The sequence below is a fragment of the Ammospiza caudacuta genome, chromosome 30 (genome assembly GCF_027887145.1).
Source record: "Ammospiza caudacuta isolate bAmmCau1 chromosome 30, bAmmCau1.pri, whole genome shotgun sequence".
NCBI lineage: Eukaryota > Metazoa > Chordata > Aves > Passeriformes > Passerellidae > Ammospiza > Ammospiza caudacuta.
In genome coordinates this window covers 2,097,033-2,116,075 of record NC_080622.1, presented here as the reverse complement: position 1 = coordinate 2,116,075, position 19,043 = coordinate 2,097,033, and the positions used below count along the sequence as shown (strand labels likewise).

Sequence of the window (19,043 nt, the reverse complement as noted above, 5' to 3'; positions counted from 1 at the left end):
GAGGACAGGATGGGGACAGGGTGGAGGATGGTGCTTCCAGGAGTGGGGGGCTCAGGGGATGTGGGGAACCAAGGATGGGTGTCCAGGAGAATGGGGGTCCAGGGGAATTGGGGTCTCCATGCCTGGGGGGATTCAGGGATGGGGGTGCTGTAAGAACATGGTCCCCAGGGATTTGGGGTAATGGCATGTGCGTTGCAGGGTTGGGGGTGCTGGGGGAAAATGGGGACCCTCAGGAACAGGGGTTCTAGGGGAAGAAGCGGCCCATGGGATGGGATCAAGGCAATGGTGGTGCTGGGCAAGGGCAGTCCTGGGATGGGGGTCCCCAGGGAGGAGAGACCAAGGCCATGGGGGTCCCATGGTTGGGTTCCCAGGTGAATGGGGGTACCAGGGATGGGCAGTGGCGCAATGGACACAGGGATCTCAGCTCCTTCCCTGGGTACTTCAGATTTTGGGTGACCAACAGCCTAGCAAAGCCAACCTGGGGTGCTCATTCCCTGGTCAGAAACACATGGGGGTCCTGGATAGCTCTACCTCTGTGCCCTCTGTGCCCTCTGTGCCCTCCCCCACCCTTGAATTTTTCCTCTCTTTATTTCTCTTTGTTGCTTATTTTCCTCACTTTTGTACCATGTCTCCTCACCCCCATTCCTGACTTAGCAATCTGAGAGAGCACCTGAGCAGTGAAGGGGTTGGAGAGACCAGGGGAGGCGTAAAATGGGGAGTGGGGAATGCAGGGATGGGTGGGGAGGCTGTGGGTGATGGAGGTGTTGGGCAGTGCCTCCGCAACACTTTCACTTTCCTTTTCCTGGCCAAGAAAGAAGAGGCCGTTGGTGCTCAATTTCAGATGTGAAAGTGGGGGGTTCTGTCCTAGGGTAGCTCATCCAGGGGCTCCTTTCCTGGGAGGATCCTGTCCCAGGGGTGACACATCCTGGCATGGGGGGGTCCTGTCCCAGGTGTGGCAGTTCCAGAAATGTCCCTGCACATTCCTGGCCGGGTGCCTGTCCCAGGGGTGGCACATCCTGGGGACCCCTGTCAATGCAAGGGTGGGGCCCAGCCATGGCCCAGCCCCACTGCACAGGGATGGCCATTGCCCAGCCCTGCTCTGGCCAGCCCCAGAGGGCAGCCAGGACCTGAGGGTCCCTCCTGCCCCCTTGGCTTTGATTCTGGCAGCTTTAGAGCTGCTGCAGAGGTGAGAATTCTGTGGGGGAAAAAGGCCTGCCTGTGGTTTGCTCAGCTCTGCAAGAAGCACAAAACCCAAAGGGAGCTCAAGCAGTGGCTCTGTGAGGGCCTTTGATGGTTTTCAGATCAGGGCTGTCTGGAAAGTCCCCCTGCAGGGGCGGCTGAAAGGGAACCAGTCCGGAAATGCAGCAATTGATCATTTTGTGCCTGTGCCCAAGGGACTGAGAGAGCCCCAGAACTACTGCAAATCCCACAAAAATCTGCTCAACAACCTGACCTGGACCCTCCTCCTCCTCCCTGCCTTGCCATGCATGGACAGTGGCCGCATGCCCGCACCCACCACAGCCGCTCTCTCACTGCCCTCCACACCTGGATGGGGAGAGAAAATTGAGCAAAGGGTTCCTGGGTTGAAACAAGGACCAGGAGAGATCGCTCATCAGATCCTGTCACGGTTAAAACTGCTTATGATTTAGAGATATGAATTGAATTTATTGCTGACAGAATCAGAGCAAGATAAGGATAAGTCAAATAAACCCTTCAATACTCCTTCCCCCTATTATGAATAACTTTGTAGTCATTGGCTTTCACTATTATATTGGTTTTTCCAAAATATTTTAATGTAATATAGTTTGTAATCAGTTCTTAACTGCTTTTGATACACTACAGTTTGTTTGCCTTTTTACTGTAATCCCTGTGTAGAACATATTTTTTAGTGTGATAAACATATTATAATTTAGGCTCTCCCAAAAGATCAAGATAGAGACAATGAGCTGTGTATTACAACATTAACTGTTGCAGAAGTAGCTAAAGCCTTTATTTGCGTAACTAAGTGACAATGATGAGAATAAGTAAAATAATTTTGTGAAATAGCTAATGGTGATTTAATGTACTGGTGGAGTATCTCATCTGTATGATAGGAACACGTTGAAAAGTCGCAAATAAATAAACATCAAAAGAGAGAATGTAAAGCGGAATTTACCACTGACCGTTCACTTATCAAGAACTGTCAAACCACATAACAGGGGGGCCTTGTGAGGACATAAAATATGTAAATTTAATCTGCAGGATGACATGTACTTTATGAAAATGAATCAAGGGTCAAACCAAGCAAAAGAATTCACAGAACATTTGAACTGGAAAGAATTTGAATTTGTATAATCCTCCTGAGTATGTATTTCACCAATACATTGCAAAGCTATGTAAAGAGAATTGCTGTAGTTATCCATGGTCCTCTGGCAGTTTCCAAGCACCCAGCAGGCTGTTTACTGTTCCTTTTATCCCTTATTAAACATTTACAAATTTTAAATAGTGAGCCTTGTTTCTCACGCAGTTTGACCAAAAAAATGAATTTTGGGTACAATAAGAGGGAAAAATGTCATGTTCTCCCCCAGCACAGTAGGGGGAATGAGGAGCCCTGTGGGGTGCTGTGAAGCAGAAGAAGAGACCCCTGAGGGGAATCAATGCCCCCGAGTACCCCCATGCACCCCAGAGTGACAGCACATCATCGTAGTCACGGGGGTCCCGCTGTCCCCCGTGGGGTCCCGACAGCTCTGTGTTGGTCACTTGTGGATCTCGAGGTGGGGCAGGGCTGGGGGACACCCATTGGTACCCTGAGAGTGACACCGGTTGTGGGGACCTGGGTGGGGGTAACACATGTTGGTGATGTGTCCCTGTCCCCCCCTGTACTCACCCTCTGCCCACTCAGTGCCCATGATGTGGGTGTTGAGCACAGCCCCCTCCTCTATGGGGGGTTCCTGTGGGGATAAGGGGGGTCTGGGTGGTGTCGGGGGAGGGGGAAAGGCGAGTCCCAGCCTGAGCTCTCCACTCACCTGTCCTGGAGCTTCCTGGCAGCTGGAAGGGAAAGGGGAGGGGGTGACCATGGGGACCCCAGGACCTCTGAACCTTCCTGGGACCTTGGCAGCTCCAACCACCGACTGGACCCCTAAATCCCCACTGCATCCCCGAATCCCAATGGACCCCTGATTCCCCCCAGACACTCTGAGCACCCCTGAACCCCCCCAGAACTTCTGCACCACCACAGTGCCCCCAACTCCCCTGGTGCCCCCAACCCTCTGAGTCCCCAGAACCCCAAGTCTGGCAGGGAGGGGCACCCCCAAACTCCCCCACATCCCCAGAAAGATCCCCCAACACTCCTGCACATCCCTCCAGGACCTCCACAAACCCTCCAGGATCTCCCTGTGCCACACTAATGTTCCTTAAAGCCCACTCAGGGAAGGCTCTGGAGCCCAACCAAGACCCTCCAAATTCCCCCCAAATCCCTCAGGACCTCCAGCTGAGGTCACTGCAGGCTCAGTGTCCCACATCTCAGGGGCCCTGGGTGCTGCTGATCTCTGACCCCACTCTGGGGTCTCCCCCTCACTCCAGGACCCCCATCCCCCCCATTGTCACCCACCTCTGTTGTGCCACCAGTGACAGCCCCCGATGACAGCCATGAGCAGGAGGAGGAACAGGAGGGTCCTGCCGACATTCACAGCCACTGCTGGGGACAGAGGGGACACATCGGAGTCACCTAAACCCTGGGGGTCCTGAACCCCTGGCGACCCTGTGTGACCCCACCTGTAATTCCTGATTCCTCCCAGGACGAGCCAGGTGTCACCTCCAGGGCCAGCTCTGGGCTGAGTGCCCGGAACACGCGGTGCCCGTCCTGTCCCAGCTGGTTGGTGGCCACGCACTGGTAGGTGCCCGAATGTTCCACATTGATGTCCCTGAGCTCCAGGAGGGGACCCCGGGCCACCTCCTGCCCGTTGTGCAGCCAGGTGAAGGTGACAGGGGCTGAGGCCCACCTGCACATAGCAGTGCAGGGTCACGTTGTCACCTGCACGCACCTGGTCTGACAGGGGATGATGGCTGATGGTGGCATTGGCCACGGGCACTGTGGTGACACAGCAGGGCTGGCACCAGGCGAGGTGGGATGGGGGAGCCGTGGGTGGGGTCATCCCCGGCCCGAGGGTCCTGCTCACCCCGGACGGTGACATTCAGGGGGTCACTCTCGGCCACGCCGTTGCCAACACTGACCCGGCACCGGTACTGGCCGCTGTCATTGTCCCCAATGTGGCGCAGCTCCAGGCGGGGGCTGGTGCCCAGCAGTGCCCCCGAGCCCTCCCGGTGCCAGGAGAAGGACACAGGACCTGTCCCTATGGCCACCTCACAGCTCAGCACCAGGCGGTCCCCGAGTGCCACCTGTCCCCCAGGGGGCTGCGCTGACAGGGACACCCCCGAGGGCAGGACCCCTGCAGGAGAGTGGGACACCAGGGGACAGTGAGGGACCTGAGGGGGTGTCAACGAGGGGCAGGGGAATTCCAGTGAGGGAGAGGGGGTGCAGAGATTGGGGGAGGGGGACTTAGGAACCCCGAGAGATGATAAGGGGGTCAGGGAGGGAACACCTGGAGAGGGAGATGGGCAACACCAGGAAGGGTACGGGGACCATGGGAGGGGATGGTGAGACTTGGGCAATGTGCAGAGACCTCAGAGAGGGGTGGAGGGACCCAGGGATGGGGGAGGGGACCAAACGAAGGATGGAGGGAAACACAAGCCAGGAATGGGGGGACCTTAGGAGCAACCCGGGTCAGGGATGGCAGGACACAGAAAATGCACCAGGGAAGGATGAGGGTACCCATGTACGGGCTGGGGGTCCCGGGGAGACACCCGAGAGAGGATGGGGGGAGCCTGGGGGGGATCTGGAAAAGGTTGGGTACCCCAGAGCAGGCGTCAGGAAAGTCTGGGGAGTGCCAGGCAGTGTGGGGGACCCGAGGCATCTGTGGGGGCTCCCCGTGCCCATCCCCACACTCACTGCACACCATGACAAGGAGCCAGTTGCTGCTCTTCTGCATGGAACCCCCCTGGGAGTGCACCTCACAGCCATAATTCCCTGAGTGGGAGACCCCCACAGCGGGCAGCAGCAGCTGCGGGGACCCCTGGGGGCCCCCCACCACCTGCCCATCCCGGTAGAACACGTTCAGGAGGGGGGCTCGGGGCCGCAGGGGCTGGGGGTGCTGAGGCAGCTGAGATTCAGGGGTGACCCCTCAGTGAGCTCGCGGGGACCCTCCAGCACCGGCAGAGAGAAGAGCTTTGGGAAGGAGAGGAGAGTCTGAGTGCACTGGGAAGTGGCTTTGGGAGTGTCAAGATATTGTGTTTCCAGCCGTGTGGGTGCTCACCATGCACTGTCAATGTCACTGCTGCTGACCGTGACTGCCAGGACCCCACCAAGCCCTCACATCGGTAGCGGCCGCTGCAGGTGAGGTGGTGCAGCTGCAGGGGGACAGGAACAGCGCAGTCCTCCTGAGGGACCCCCTGACATCGTTCGCCTCCCGGTAAAATCGCACCCTGGTGAGATGGTTGTCCTGCCGGCACCGGCAGCGCAGTGTCAAGGTGTCCCCCTCCAGCAGTGCCCACGCTGGCACCTGCAGCACCAGTGGGTCTGTGGGACAGGAAGGTCACATCTCACTGATGAGACTGGTCTGAGGTGGGTGCCCATAGCACCGAGGACATGCGGGTGCTCTGGGGTGCTCTGGGGTGCACTGGGATGTCCCCATGTGCAAGGCACAGGCTCTTGTCACATGAGGGGTGTGAGGCCATCCACAGAATGGAGCCCACCCTTACCGCTCTGGGGCCCCCATGATCATTCAAGGTCTCCCCTCACCATCTAAGACTGTCAAGGGGGGGCTGCGCCCAGTGCCGGGTCTGTCACGTGTAGGTGCCACTCTCGGTTACACTGAGGCGGTTGCGTCCCTCCTGCCACCAACGCTGCCTGTCCTTGTACCAGGTGGTGGCACCGGCAGTCCCCGAGCTCTGGCAGGTCAGTGTCACCCGGTCCCACAGCACCGCTGGCCTCCAGGGGGGCTGCACCAGGAGCTGGGTGGTCTGGGCACCTGTGGGTGACAGGGGACACCAGCCTGCCAGGGCCAGTGTGGGTCTGGGGACAGCGGGATGGGGCCATGGCATCCCCTGAGGACCCCCCAGCAAGGCCAAGGGTCTGGGCTGGAAGGGAGGAGGAACAGGGCTTAGTAGGGGTGTCACCATTGGGACAGAGGCACATGGGGTACAGGGTGTGGTGGCTGTCCCCAAACTGTCCTCATGGGGACAGATGCTCTTGTGGGAAAGTGTGTGGGTGGTCCCCAAAAGTCTGGACAGGCAGGGGGACATGTCTGTGTCACAGCCACCCGTGTACCACATCCATGTGGCACAGACACCTTGGGAACAGGGACATGGAGGCCACCCTGGGCTGAGGCAGAACATGGGGACACTGTGGACACCCCGGGCACAAGGACACCAAGGACACAGCCCATGCTGACCCAGGGGACCTCCACCAGCTCATGATCCCCTCCACGTGATCCCATCCCCGTGGCCATATCCTCACAGTTCTTGTCCCTGCATTCCAGTTCCCTTGCCCCTATCCCCAGAGCTCCCTGAGCCCAAAGGTGCCAGTCCCCACATTCCTGTCTCCACATCCCCATCCCCGAATTCCTGCCCCTCTTCCTGTCTCCAAAGCCACCCTACATCCCCAGCCCTACCCAGGTCCACTGTGGGTAACACGGACTGGCTCTGTTGGCATTGAGGACGTCAGGAGACCCCACAGACCCCTGTGCCCCCTCCCCTCCCCATCCCTGGGGTATCATGCCCATGCCTGTGGCACTCACCCCACAGGAGCAGTGCCACCTTCCCGGCCATCCCGGTGTCCCCAGCCATGTGCACTGGCTGTCACTCGCTGCTGTGGCCACCGCTCCCCTGGCTGGCGGCTCTTCGGATGAAGGGGAAGGAAGCGAGGTCAGGTCTCACCCTCATGCGTTGGTGGCCCTTGGTGGGGGCAGGGTGGGGACAGGCTGGGGACACGGGTGGGTGGGACAAAATGGGACGTGGGGTTCCCAGGAGTGGGGAACTTGGTGGTTTTGGGGGAGGCAGGAATGGGGTCACTGGTAAATGGGGTCCTGAGGAGGGGGAATATCTGGCAATGGGGGTGCCATGGGAATGAGCGTCTCCATACCTGGGGGGACTGAGGGATGGGAGTCCCAGGGGAATGTGGGCTCCAAGGATTTGAGTTCATGGGATGGGAGAATGGAGGGTTCTAGGAAGATTTCAGGGGATGGAATGAACGGGAAGGGGTTCCTTGGGAATGGGGTACTGGGCCATGGAGATCCTGGGGAATGTCAGTACCGGGATGGGGGCTGCAGAGAGAGTGGGACATAAGGAATGGAGGTCCGATGTTTCCATTCCCGGGGGAATGGGGGTGCCAGGGATGGGCAGTGGCTGGGTGAGCCCATGGGTTGCAGCTCCTTCCCTGGGTGCTTCAGATTTTGGGGTGACCCAGAGCCAGCACCACCCCCACATGGTGCCGGTGTCCAGGGTGTCACCCCAGACAGATTCTGAGCTGCTCTGGGTCTGTGTCCCCCTGCCTCCAGTGATTTTTCCCTCTCTTTATTCCATTTCCATCATTTTACAGCTCAATTTCACAGCCCCCCAGTTCGTGCCTTGATGGTCCTTGGGGGCACCTGGAGCAGGGAACAGGCTGGGGGAAGGCCAGGGTGGGGGAAGCCCAGGGTGGGGGAAGCAGGGGTGAGGGGTCTGCAGGGAGGGCTGGGGAGGCTGTGGGGGGTGGGGGAGTGCAGCTTTTACCCCCCAACACTTTCACTTTCTGTCTCCCGCAGAAGAAGGAAAAGGCCATTTGACACCTTTCTCACATGGGGGGGGAAGGGTTCTGTCCTTAGGGGGCAGATCCAGGGGGCTCCTGTCCCGGGGGGGATCCTGTCCCCGGGGAGACACACGCTGGGGAAGAGGGTCCTGTCCTGGAGCTAGGCAGCTTCTGAGGGGTCCAGACTTCTCCATTCTTGCTCGTCCCCTGCTGGATCTGAGCCAGCAAGAGCAGCTGGGGAATGGAACCCAGAGCAGGAAGGAGCTCCCAAACTCCTGCTCCTGGAAGCCAGTGGCCATCCAAGGGTGGGGCCTAGCCAAGGCCCAGCCCCACTGCACAGGGATGGCCATTGCCCAGCCCTGCTTTGGCCAGCCCCAGGTGGCAGCCAGCACCTGAGGGTCCCCCCTGCTCCCTTGGCTTTGATTCTGGCAGCTTTAGAGCTGCAGCAGAGCTGAGAATTCTGTGTTGGCAGAAAAGGCCTACCTGTGGTTTGCTCAGCCCTGCAAGAAGCACAAACCACAAAAAGAGCCCAAGCAGTGGCTCTGTGAGGGTTTTTGATGGTTTTCAGAGCAGGGCTGGCTGGAAACCGCCCTCTGCAGGGGCAGCTGTGACTCAACCAGTCTGGAAATGCAGCAATTGATCATTTCATGCCTTTGCCCAAGGGACTGAGAGAGTCCCATAACTACTGCAAAGACAACAACAATTGGGCTCCTTTTGGGTTTTTGTGCTGCTTTAAGGGCAGAGGAAACCACAGGCAGGCCCTTTCCACCCACGCAGAATTCTCACCTCTGCAGCAGCTCTAAAGCTGCCAGAATCAAAGCCAAGGGGGCAGGAGGTACCCTCAGGTCCTGGCTGCCCTCTGGGGCTGGCCAGAGCAGGGCTGGGCAATGGCCATCCCTGTGCAGTGGGGCTGGGCCATGGCTGGGCCCCACCCTTGCATTGACAGGGGTTCCCAGGATGTGCCACCCCTGGGACAGGCACCCAGCCAGGAATGTGCAGGGACATTTCTGGAACTGCCACACCTGGGACAGGACCCCCCCATGCCAGGATGTGTCACCCCCTGGGACAGGATCTCCCCAGGACAGGACCCTCCTGGATGTGCCCCCCAGGACAGAAACTCCCCCTTTTCCCATCTGACTCTTAGCGCATATGGTCTCTTCCTTCTTGTCCAGGAAAAAGAAAGTGTAGATAGGACACAGCCCAACACCTCCATCCCCAAAATCTCCCCCTCCCTCCCTGAAGCCACTGCTCTGCATTTTCCCTCTCCCCTGGGTGCCCCCAACCCCTTCCTTGCTCAGGTGCTCCCCGGGATTGCTGAGCCAGGAACTGGGGGTGAGGGGACATGGCACAAAAGTGAAGAAAAGAAAGGAAAAAAGAGAAATAAAGAGAGGAAAATTCAAAGGCAGGGGAGGGCGCAGAAGCAGAGGTACCCAAGACCCCCATGTGATGCCTGCCCAGGGAATGAGTACCCCAGGACGGCCAGTGCTAGGCCCTCAGTCACCCCAAAATCTGAGGGATTCAGGGAAGGAGCTGAGACCCCTGTGCCCATCCAGAAACTGCTCATCCCTGGCAGCCCCCATTGTCCTGGAAACCAACCATGGGCGCCCCATTCCTTAAGTCCCACCTTGACTGGGACCCCCATCCCAGTACTGATATTCCCCAGGATCTCCATGGCCCAGCACCCCATTTCCAAGGAACCATCTCCACTTCTTTCCATTCCCCGAAATTCTCTTTCCTCCAGGACCTTGATTCTCCCAGGACGCCCATTCCCACGGGACTCCCATTCCCCCAGCGTCCCCGTCCCATGGCCCCAAACCCCTGGAGCTCACGTTCCCCCAGGACTCCCATCCCTGAGTCCCCCCAGCCCTGGGCAACCCATTCCCTTGGCCCCTCCATCCCCAGTGATTCCCCCTCCTCAGGACCTCCCTTCCCCAGGACACCCATCCCCACGTCCTCAAACCCACCAAGCCCCCCCCTCCTGGGAACCCATATCGCACCTTGTCCCACCCAGCCTTGTCCCCAGCCTGTCCCCAGCTTGTGGCCACCCTGCCCCCACCAAGGGCCTTCTACACATGGGGACGGACATGACCTCGCTTCCTTCCCCTTCATCCGAAGAGCCGCCAGCCAGGGGAGCGGTGGCCACAGCAGCGAGTGACAGCCAGTGCACATGGCTGGGGACACTGGGATGGCCGGGAAGGTGGTGCTGCTCCTGTGGGGTGAGTGCCCCAGGCATGGGCCTGACACCCTGGGGATGGGGAGGGGAGGGGGCACAGGGGGCTGTGAGGTCCCCTGACGTCCCCAATGCCAGCAGAGCACAGAGCCCAGTGTGACCAGAGTTGTGGGGTGGCTTTGGGGACAGGAACACAGAACAGGAACAAAGAACTCAGATGTGGGGACAGGGGGATGGAATGTGGGGACAAGGATGTGGCAGAAGGAACCTTGCAGCTTGAGCAGCTGTGGGGACAGGGACACAAAGATGTTGGGACAGGGACAACAGGACCGGTACCATGTGCTTGGGCCATGAGTCCAGGTGACATTGGAATGCGACAATGGGCACAGGGCCATGGGGATGTGGGTATGGGGCTGGCAGGGGTAACCTGTGCCAGAATGGCGCCCCATGCATGAGCATGGCTTGACTGCTGTGTCCCTGTCCTTGAGACATCTGTGCCATGCCAGTGCCCCCACACAGACTGTTTGGCAACAGCCCCTAAACCCCATGCCTCTGTGCCTCTGTCCCTGTAGTGCCACCCCCACCCAGCCCTGTCCCTTCTCCCTTCCAGCCCAGACCCTCGGCCTCGCTGGTGAGTCCTCGGGGGATGCCATGGCCCCACCCCGCTGTCCCCAGCCCCATGGTGGCCCAGGCAGGCTGGTGTCCCCTGTCACCCGCAGGTGCCCAGACCACCCAGCTCCTGGTGGAGCCCCCCTGGAGGCCAGCGGTGCTGTGGGACCGGGTGACACTGACCTGCCAGGGCTCAGGGACTGCTGGTGCCACCATCTGGTACAAGGATGGGCAGCGGTGGGGGCAGGAAAGGCGCGATCATTTCACTGTCACTGAGAGTGGCACCTACACGTGTGAAAGACCCGGCACCGGGCTCAGTTCTCCCGTGAGAGTCTCAGACGGTGAGGGGGATTTGGGTGTCCCAAGCCTGGCACCCACGGGGTGTCTGAGGGCTCTGAGTGGTCTCTGCTCCATGGGTCACCTGCTGTGTGACCAGAGCCCGTCCTCTGCTCTTGGGACATCCCAGAGCATCCCAGTGTAGAGGGACCCCCATGTTAGAACTGGGGACCCCTGATGCTCTGGGTGTGACATAATGGGGGGGTTCTGGTGCCATTTGGCATGACAGGACCCCTCTGTCCCCCAGACTGGCTGGTGCTGCAGGTGCCGGCGTGGGTGCTGCTGGAGGGGGACACACTGACACTGCGCTGCCGGGGCTGGTGGAACAACACGGTCACCTCGGTGTCCTTCTACCGCAAAGGGAAGGAACTGAGGGAACTCCGTGATAGTATAAAGCTGTCCCTGTCCCCCCTGCAGCTGAGCCAAAGCGGCAAGTACAGCTGCAGGGGCTGGGTGGGATTCTGGGGGCTGCAGGAGTCACCGCAGGTGACAGTGACAGTGCAAGGTGAGCATCCCAGAGCATCTCAGTGTGGGGGAACCCGTGTTGGAATTGGGGATCCCTTGTACACTGGGTGTGACCCAATGGGGGGATCCCCATTGAAACGGGACCCTGTTGTGACAGGACCCCCCTGTCCTGCAGCCCGGTTAGAGTTGCGGGTGTCAGCACGGGAGCTGCTGGAGGGGGACACGGTGACACTGCGCTGCCAGCGCTGGCGGGACTATCCTGTCACCAAGGTGCGATTCTTCCATGGAGACAAGGAGGTGGAGGCGTCCCGTAGTGGGATCGAGCTGTTGTTGTCCCCTCTGCAGCTGCACCACAGTGGAAACTACAGCTGCAGGGGCTTGGTGGATTCCAAAATGTCATCGTGGGCACAGTCAGCACCAGTGACAGTGACAGTGCACGGTGAGAACCCCCATGGCTGGAACTCCAATATCCTGACACCCAAAAAGCCACTTCCCAGGACACTCAGAGTCACAGTCCTCACCTTCCCTCTCCTATCCAGAGCTCTTCTCAGTGCCTGTGCTGGAGGGTCCCTTCAAGCCCATCTTGGGGTCCCCCCTTCCTCCCAGCTGCATCAGCACCCCCAGCCCCCTGCGGCCCCGAGCCCCCCTCCTGCACGTGTTCTACCGAGATGGGCAGGTGGTGGGGGGCCCTCAGGGGTCCCCACAGCTGCTGGTGCCCGCCATGGGGGTCTCCCACTCGGGGAATTACAGCTGCCAGGTGCGCTCTGAGGGTGGGGCCGTGCGAAAGAGCAGCGCCTGGATCCATATCACGGTGCGCAGTGAGTGTGGGGATGGGCACGGGGAGCCCCCAGAGACGCCACGAGTGCCTTGGTTGGAGACCTCCAGGTCTTCCGGACACCTTTCTTGGGTCCCCCCACCTCTCTCCTGTGTCCTTCACCCCTCCCTGATGTGACCCCATCCCCAACATCCCCCATCCCCTTGTCCCTATCCCCCCATACCAGGTGCCAGCCCCTCCCTGTGGCCTCAGCCCTGTCTTTGTCCCTGCAGTGCCTGTGGCCAATGCCACCATCATCCCTGGTCACCTGTCACACCAGATATATGCAGGTGACAATGTGACCCTGCACTGCTCAGTGCAGGTGGGCTCAGCCCCTGTCACCTTCACCTGGCTGCACAACGGGCAGCAGGTGGCCCGGGGTCCCCTCCTGGAGCTCAGGGACATCGATGTGGGACATTCAGGCACCTACCAGTGTGTGGCCACCAACCAGTTTGGACAGGATGGGCACCGCGTGTTCCAGGCCTTCAGCCCTGAGCTGGCCCTGGAGGTGACACCTGGCTCACCCTGGGTCACAGGTGGGTTCACACAGGGTCACCAGGGAGTGTAGGACCCCTGGGGTGATGGGTGACACTGATGTGACCCCCTCTGTTTCTTGCAGTGGCTGCAGGGGTCGGTGGGGCCCTTTTGTTCCTGCTCCCGCTCGTGGCTGTCATTGTGACCTGGCACCGGAGGCACCGTGTGGGTGGGTGACAATGTGGGGACAGGGGGTCCCAGGGAGCTGTAGAGGCCCCCAGAGTTGGGGAGCAATAGGGAAGCACGCACAGGCTAAAAATTGTGACCTTGTCTGGGCATCCTGTAGAGTATGGTTCGGTGCTGGAGAGTCCTGCATGGATGTTGGGGTTCCTTCAGGGGCCCTGAGGGTGATGAGTTTTCCTGTCCCTGAACAGCCTTGCGTTCTTGAAGCTGACTTGGTTGGGGGGTTTGGAGAGGTCCATGATTTCTGGGGGTCTTTGGGGATGATTGCGGGTCCCATGGGAGTTCAGGAATCCTGAGAGGGTTCAGGGTCCTGGGACCCCACAGTCACCTGCCCACTCCTTCCTTTGAAGCTGCCAGGAAGAGCCAAGAAAGGTGAGTGGGGAGCTCAAACCACAGTCTTCTATTTTACCCCAATCCCCAAGACTCGCATTCCCTCCCCCACATTCCATTTATTCCTTCAGGGCTCCCCCGGATCCCCTAGCCCCCCCAGAGGAGGGGGAGGTGCTGTACACCCACGTTGTGGTCACCAAGAGGGCAAGGGGTGAATACAGGGGGGACACACACAGAGGGACACGTCACCCACCAGTGTCACCCCACCCAGATCCCACAGCCCGTGGCTCTTGCAGTGTCCCCCCGTGCCACCACCCTCCAGGATCCCCAGGTGACCTATGTGGAGCTGCGGGGACCCCAGGGGCGACTGCAGGAACCCGGTGACATCTACGGGAATGTGCTGTGACACTGGGGGGAACTGGGGGCACTGGGGATCCCCACCCATGGGCACCCACTCGTCTGTGTGCTGTCACCAAAACTGCCCCTCTCCCTCCTTGTGGAAGCACAAGGATCCCAAAGGGCTGAGAGAAGAACAATTTCATGAAACAGAAACAAGAGAGAATAAAACCAACAGCAACAGCAACAAGGTTCAGAGTCCAAATGGTCACACAAGGAACGATTACCAGGGAAAGCCACAACAAGGAACAAACCCCAGATATTTCCCTCAGCATGGCCTGGACCTTCCTTGCTCTGAGGGCCAAAGTGGCCTTCAGGAGGCTCTGGATTCTCTTGTTCCCTGTCCCAAACCCCTTCTCTGCCATGTTCCCCTACACGATGATGCCACAAAAGTCCTGCGGGGGTTGCGGAGCCTTGCCCTTTTCCCAGGGCAGTCAGGATCAGGCCATGGCACAGGGTGGGCTGTCAGAGACAGGAAAAGTTTCATGTCTGAAGACATTTTGGAACAGCTGTGTGTGGCAGGGGTGGGTCAGGCTTTGCTTTGGGTGAGATAGGGCCCCGTCCGTCCATCAGTCTGTCAGCCATGGCACACTGGGGACAGTGTGACGCTCTGCCAAAGCCAGCCCCTGAGTGGCCGTGTGACCAAAAGTGCCACCTGTGGAGAGGGCTCTTGTTGGCCCAACTGGCTTAAAAGGCAGAGTGTGAGGTGACCAAGTCCCTGACCCCGTCTTCTCTTGAGGGGTCAGTCCCATCCACACTGGAACTCAGGTTTTGGCAACTCGTTTAAATGAGAAATATCTACCAAGGAAAGTGGGAACGTTCCTGGAATGGATAGAACACCCATCTCTAAAATTTTTTTTCATTTCAAAAATGATTTGGCTTTCAGACCAAAAGTGTAGGAAAAGGACTACCAGCTCTTCACGGGGAAATTGATAAACCAGAACAGAACAAACAACACAAACCCAGAACTTTCCCTCCCGCTCAGTACTGTTGGTTTTTGTGGCAGTTATAACCGCAGCCAGCAGGGGATGCTGCAGGGAGCACTCCCGGCCAGCAGGGGGCGCCCCTCCAGCTCCATCCCCTCAGGGGCCATGGCGGCCCCGGACGCGAGGCAGGAGGGGAAATCGCTCCTTTGGCAAACTCACGGGCACCAATCGGTCCCGGCACCACCACCGGCAATGGCCAGAAGCCGCCAAGGCAGCAGGTTGGATCCCAGTGCCCACTGGCAGGGTAGCAGTGTCCCGGGGCCTGGAACATGCCCTGCAAAACAGCCCGCAACCACTGTCTATGATCCCGAATGGAAGGAAGGAAACACCTGACCCCAGGCAGGTCTCGGGTCCACAGCAGAACCTCTGGTGGCTTTACACCACTATTCCTGCAGATCCTCAGCCTTTCACCCCCTTTTCCTCTTTCAGCCCTGTCACATCCACTCTGGAAATGTTGAATTGCCCTGGAATATTGAGGAAAGCTGGTGCTCAGTGCTGGCTCTGCCCGGGCTCCTCAGGGGGCTCCAGAGCACATTTGGCGTTCCTGCTCATCCTGGGCCACTGCTGGTCCCAACACAGCATCTGCAGGGGGAGGAAGAGGAGATGGAGAGCAGAGCCGCAGCTCCAAGGGCTCTGCAGCTGCCGCTGGAGTGCAGGGACAGCCTTGGCTGGGAGCTGTGCCTTGGGAGGGAAAAATGGGAAGAAAACTGGAGCTGGTTGCACTAATGCCCCTGTTCTGCTCTGGGACCTGCAGGCCATTAAGGAGGTGCTATAATTGGTGCTGGGGTTCCTCAAGTTCAGCCATGCTTCTAAAACATCCCTGTGCACAAACACAGGGTTCTGCTGCCTCTCCCAGGGATTTTGGGATCCTGCAGCTGAGGCAGCAGCAGCTGGAGCAAGTGGGCCACTGGAACAGCACCTGGCCATGGAGAGGAGCAGGAGTGCCGGGAATTCCACAGGGTGCTCAGAAGAAGGCCAAAGGGCACCGCTTGCCATGCCTGCTTCCCCCAGATTTTGGGACAGAGCAGTGACACCCATCTGGCTCCCAAACCCCTCCGGGCTTGGGCACAGCCTCACAGGAGCTCCCGGCCAGGCCTTGGGGGATGATTTGGGTGCTCCAGGGATTGTTCCCAACAAAGGGCAGCGCTCCAGGAGCAGTGGGCACATCCCGAAGGAGCAGCCCGGGGCTGCTGGAGCCCGAGTGCTGTGGGCAAGGACGGTGTGAGGGAGCCGGGCCCCGCTCAGCCGGCGCTGCCCCAGGAACATCTCATCCTGCAGGGGCTCGGCAGCCTCTGCCGGCGCCGGCCCCGGGGCTGTCGGGGGGCGCGGCCGGAGGGGCCGGGGGGCAGCGGGTGGGAGGGGCCGGGATGGAGGGACCGGGACCCCACTGGGGAGCCCCGAGCATGGAGGGAGCGAAACGGCGGAGGGGAGACCCCGGGACAGGGGGGAGCAGAGACCCTGCGGTGGGGTCTGCGGAAAGGAGGGACCGCAATGGTGGTCCCGGAGCACCGGGAAGGGGCTCAGGTGCCATCGCGCTGTGAGTGCCGGGACGGTCACGGGGTGTCTGAATCGACTGTGACAGCGTGTCCAAAGCCACTGTCGCGATGTGTCGGGACCGAGCGTAGCCAGGGTAAGGCCCTCACAGCTCTGGGAAGTGGAGGGGTACCCTGAAAGGAGTGCAGCCGGGGTGGGGCAGAGCCCTGTCTATTCTCCGTGCCCTGTGCAGGTGAGGAGGGCCGGGATGGAGCAGCTTTGGGAACACCTGGAATCAAGACACAGTCACTCCCCACAGCTCCACAACAGCAGCAGGGCACAACCACTGCTGGATATTTCCACACTTTTCCCTCTTGTCAGGCAGCTGACCCAGAACTCTGTGGCAGCCACTCTCTGGTCACAGAGAGCAGCAAGCACAACTTTCCCAGGCCTTGTCGTGGTGAAGGCCATGAGAAGATCAGTGAAAAGAATGAGAAACAATTCTTATCTTCACTTGCTGCACCTGTTGTTTTGAACATGTGAAATGTGTTACGGAGATTTGTTTACCAGCAAGTGATTTCTTAATTGGCCCCTGGTTATGGTGTTTTAATTACAATGACCAATTAGGTTAAAGCTGTATTGGACTGTCTGCAAGGGCAATGAGTTTCTTAATAAGTATATTACATTAAAGTGATTGATCAGCCTTCTGGAATCATGGAGTCAGTGCTAATTATTAATTGGCAGGGACCCAAGCTACAACAGAGCTGAAACATTCTTTCTGGGATGTTCCAAAAGGCTGCTGGTTTTGTTCAAGAAGGAGGTCCAGGTCAGGTTTTTGAGGAGATTACTGTGGGATTTGCAGTAGTTCTGGATTTCACTCAGCCCCTTGGGAAAAGGGACAAGATAATCAACTGCTGTATTTCTAGACTGGGTCCCCCACAGCTGCCCCTGCAGAGGCAGCTTCCAGCCAGCCCTGCTGTGAAAATCATCAAAGACCCTCACAGAGCCACTGCTTGGGTTCCCTTTGAGCTTTGTGCTTCTTGCAGGGCTGAGCAAACCACAGGGAGGCCTTTTTCCGTCCACAGAATTCTCACCTCTGCAGCAGCTCTAAAGCTGCCAGAATCAAAGCCAATGGGGCAGGGGGGACCCTCAGGTGCTGGCTGCCACCTGAGGCTGGCCAGAGCAGGGCTGTGTAATGGCCATCCCTGTGCGGTGGGGCTGGGCCATGGCTGGGCCCCACCCTTGGATGGCCACTGTTTCAAGGAGCAGGAGTTTGGGACCTCCATTCCAGGGCTCCATTCCCCAGCAGCTCTTTCTGGCTCAGATCCTGCAGGGGATGAGCAGGAATGGAGAAGTCTGGACCTGCCCAGAACTGCCAAGCTCCAGGACAGGACCCTCTTCCCCAGCATGTGTCTGCCCTGGGACAGGATCCCCCCAGGACAGGAGCCCCCTGGATGTGCCCCCCCAGAACAGAGCCCAACACACCCCCCCCCCATCCCCGTGTGACACACAGCACAAACGACCTCTTTCTTCTTCTGCAGGAGAGAGAAAGTGTTGGGGGGGCACAGCCAGACACCCCCATCCCCCACAGCCTCCCCAGCCCTCCCTGCAGACCCCTCACCCTTGCTTGCCCCACCCTGGGCTTCCCCCAGCCCATTCCCTGCTCAGTTGTTTCCCAGAATCAAGGAACAAACTGGGGTGTTTTGAAATTGAGGGATCAAAGGAAGGAAATGGAAATGAAGAGACAAAAAAGCCCCTGGGAGCTGGGGGCACACACCCAGAGCACCTTGGACTCTCCCTGGGGTGATCCCCAGGCCATCGGAACACTTTGGGAGCTGTGCTGGGCTGTGGGTCACCTAAAGATCTGAGGCCCTCAGCGAAAGTGGCTCCAGCCCATGGGCCCACCCAGCCACTGCCCATCCCTGGCACCACATTCCCCTGGGAACCCAACCATGGGAACCCCATTCCTTTGGTCCCCCTGTCCCGGGGACCCCTGTCCCAGTATTCACATTCCCCAGGATCTCCATGGCCCAGGACGTCATTCTCCAGGAACCCTCTCCCATTCATTACATCCCCTTAAATCCTCCTTCCTCCAGAACCTTGATTCTCCCAGGACCCCTCATGCCCACGGGATGCCCCACTCCACTGGTACCCTCATCCCAAGGATAACCATCACCTGACCCCAAATCCATGGAACCCTCATTGTTCTGGGACTACCATCCTTGAGTTCCCCCAGCCCTGGACACCCCACTTCCCATGGCATCTCCATCCCTGGTGACTCCCCCTCTTCAGGACCCCCATTCCCAGGGACCCCATCCCTGGGACCCATCCCTGGCTCCCCAAACACCCTGTGCCACTCAGTCCTGGGAACCCCATGTCCCACTGTGTCCTACCCAGCCTTGTCCCCAGCCTGTCCCCACCCTCCCACAGCCTGTGCCCAGCTTGTGACCACCCTGCCCCCACCAGGTGCCACCTATGCATGAGGATGAGACCTGACCTCTCTTCCTTCCCCTTTGGCCAAAGAGCCACCGCCCAGGGGACAGCCACCCCTCTCAGCGAGTGACAGCGAGTGCACATGGCTGGGGACACCGGGATGGCCGGGAAGATGGCACTGCTCCTGTGGGGTGAGTGCCCCGGGCACGGGCCTGACACCCTGGGGATTGACCCCAGGGAGGCAGAGACCAGTGGGGAGGGGGCATAGGGGGATTGCAGGGTCCCCTGGGTCCCCAGTGTCAGCAGGGCATGGAGCCCAGTATGACCAGACTTGTGGGATGGCTACGGGGCCAGGAACAGGGGAACTGGGATGTGGGGACAGAAAGAGGGGAATAGAGATGTGGGGACAAGGAAGTGGCAAAAGGAACCTTGGGGCTGGGGCAGCTGTGAGGACAGGGACACAGGGATGCAGGGACAGGGACAAGGGCCACA

The 19,043-nt window shown here is 59.3% G+C and overlaps 1 protein-coding gene and 1 pseudogene across 1 annotated transcript; one reads left to right on the top strand and one right to left on the bottom strand.

Annotated features, from left to right (window-relative positions):
- Positions 1-1,262: 1,262 nt before the first annotated feature.
- Positions 1,263-6,864, bottom strand: LOC131569337 (Fc receptor-like protein 4; annotated as a pseudogene).
- Positions 6,865-7,414: 550 nt separating this feature from the next.
- On the top strand, positions 7,415-13,669 carry LOC131569336 (Fc receptor-like protein 3). The gene is made up of 12 exons (XM_058821530.1): positions 7,415-7,444; positions 9,938-10,019; positions 10,603-10,623; positions 10,712-10,942; positions 11,185-11,423; positions 11,814-11,841; positions 11,942-12,220; positions 12,453-12,752; positions 12,836-12,919; positions 13,284-13,305; positions 13,395-13,474; positions 13,560-13,669. The coding sequence occupies exons 1-12, from the start codon at positions 7,415-7,417 to the stop codon at positions 13,667-13,669; spliced, it is 1,506 nt and encodes a 501-aa protein (XP_058677513.1).
- Positions 13,670-19,043: the final 5,374 nt, after the last annotated feature.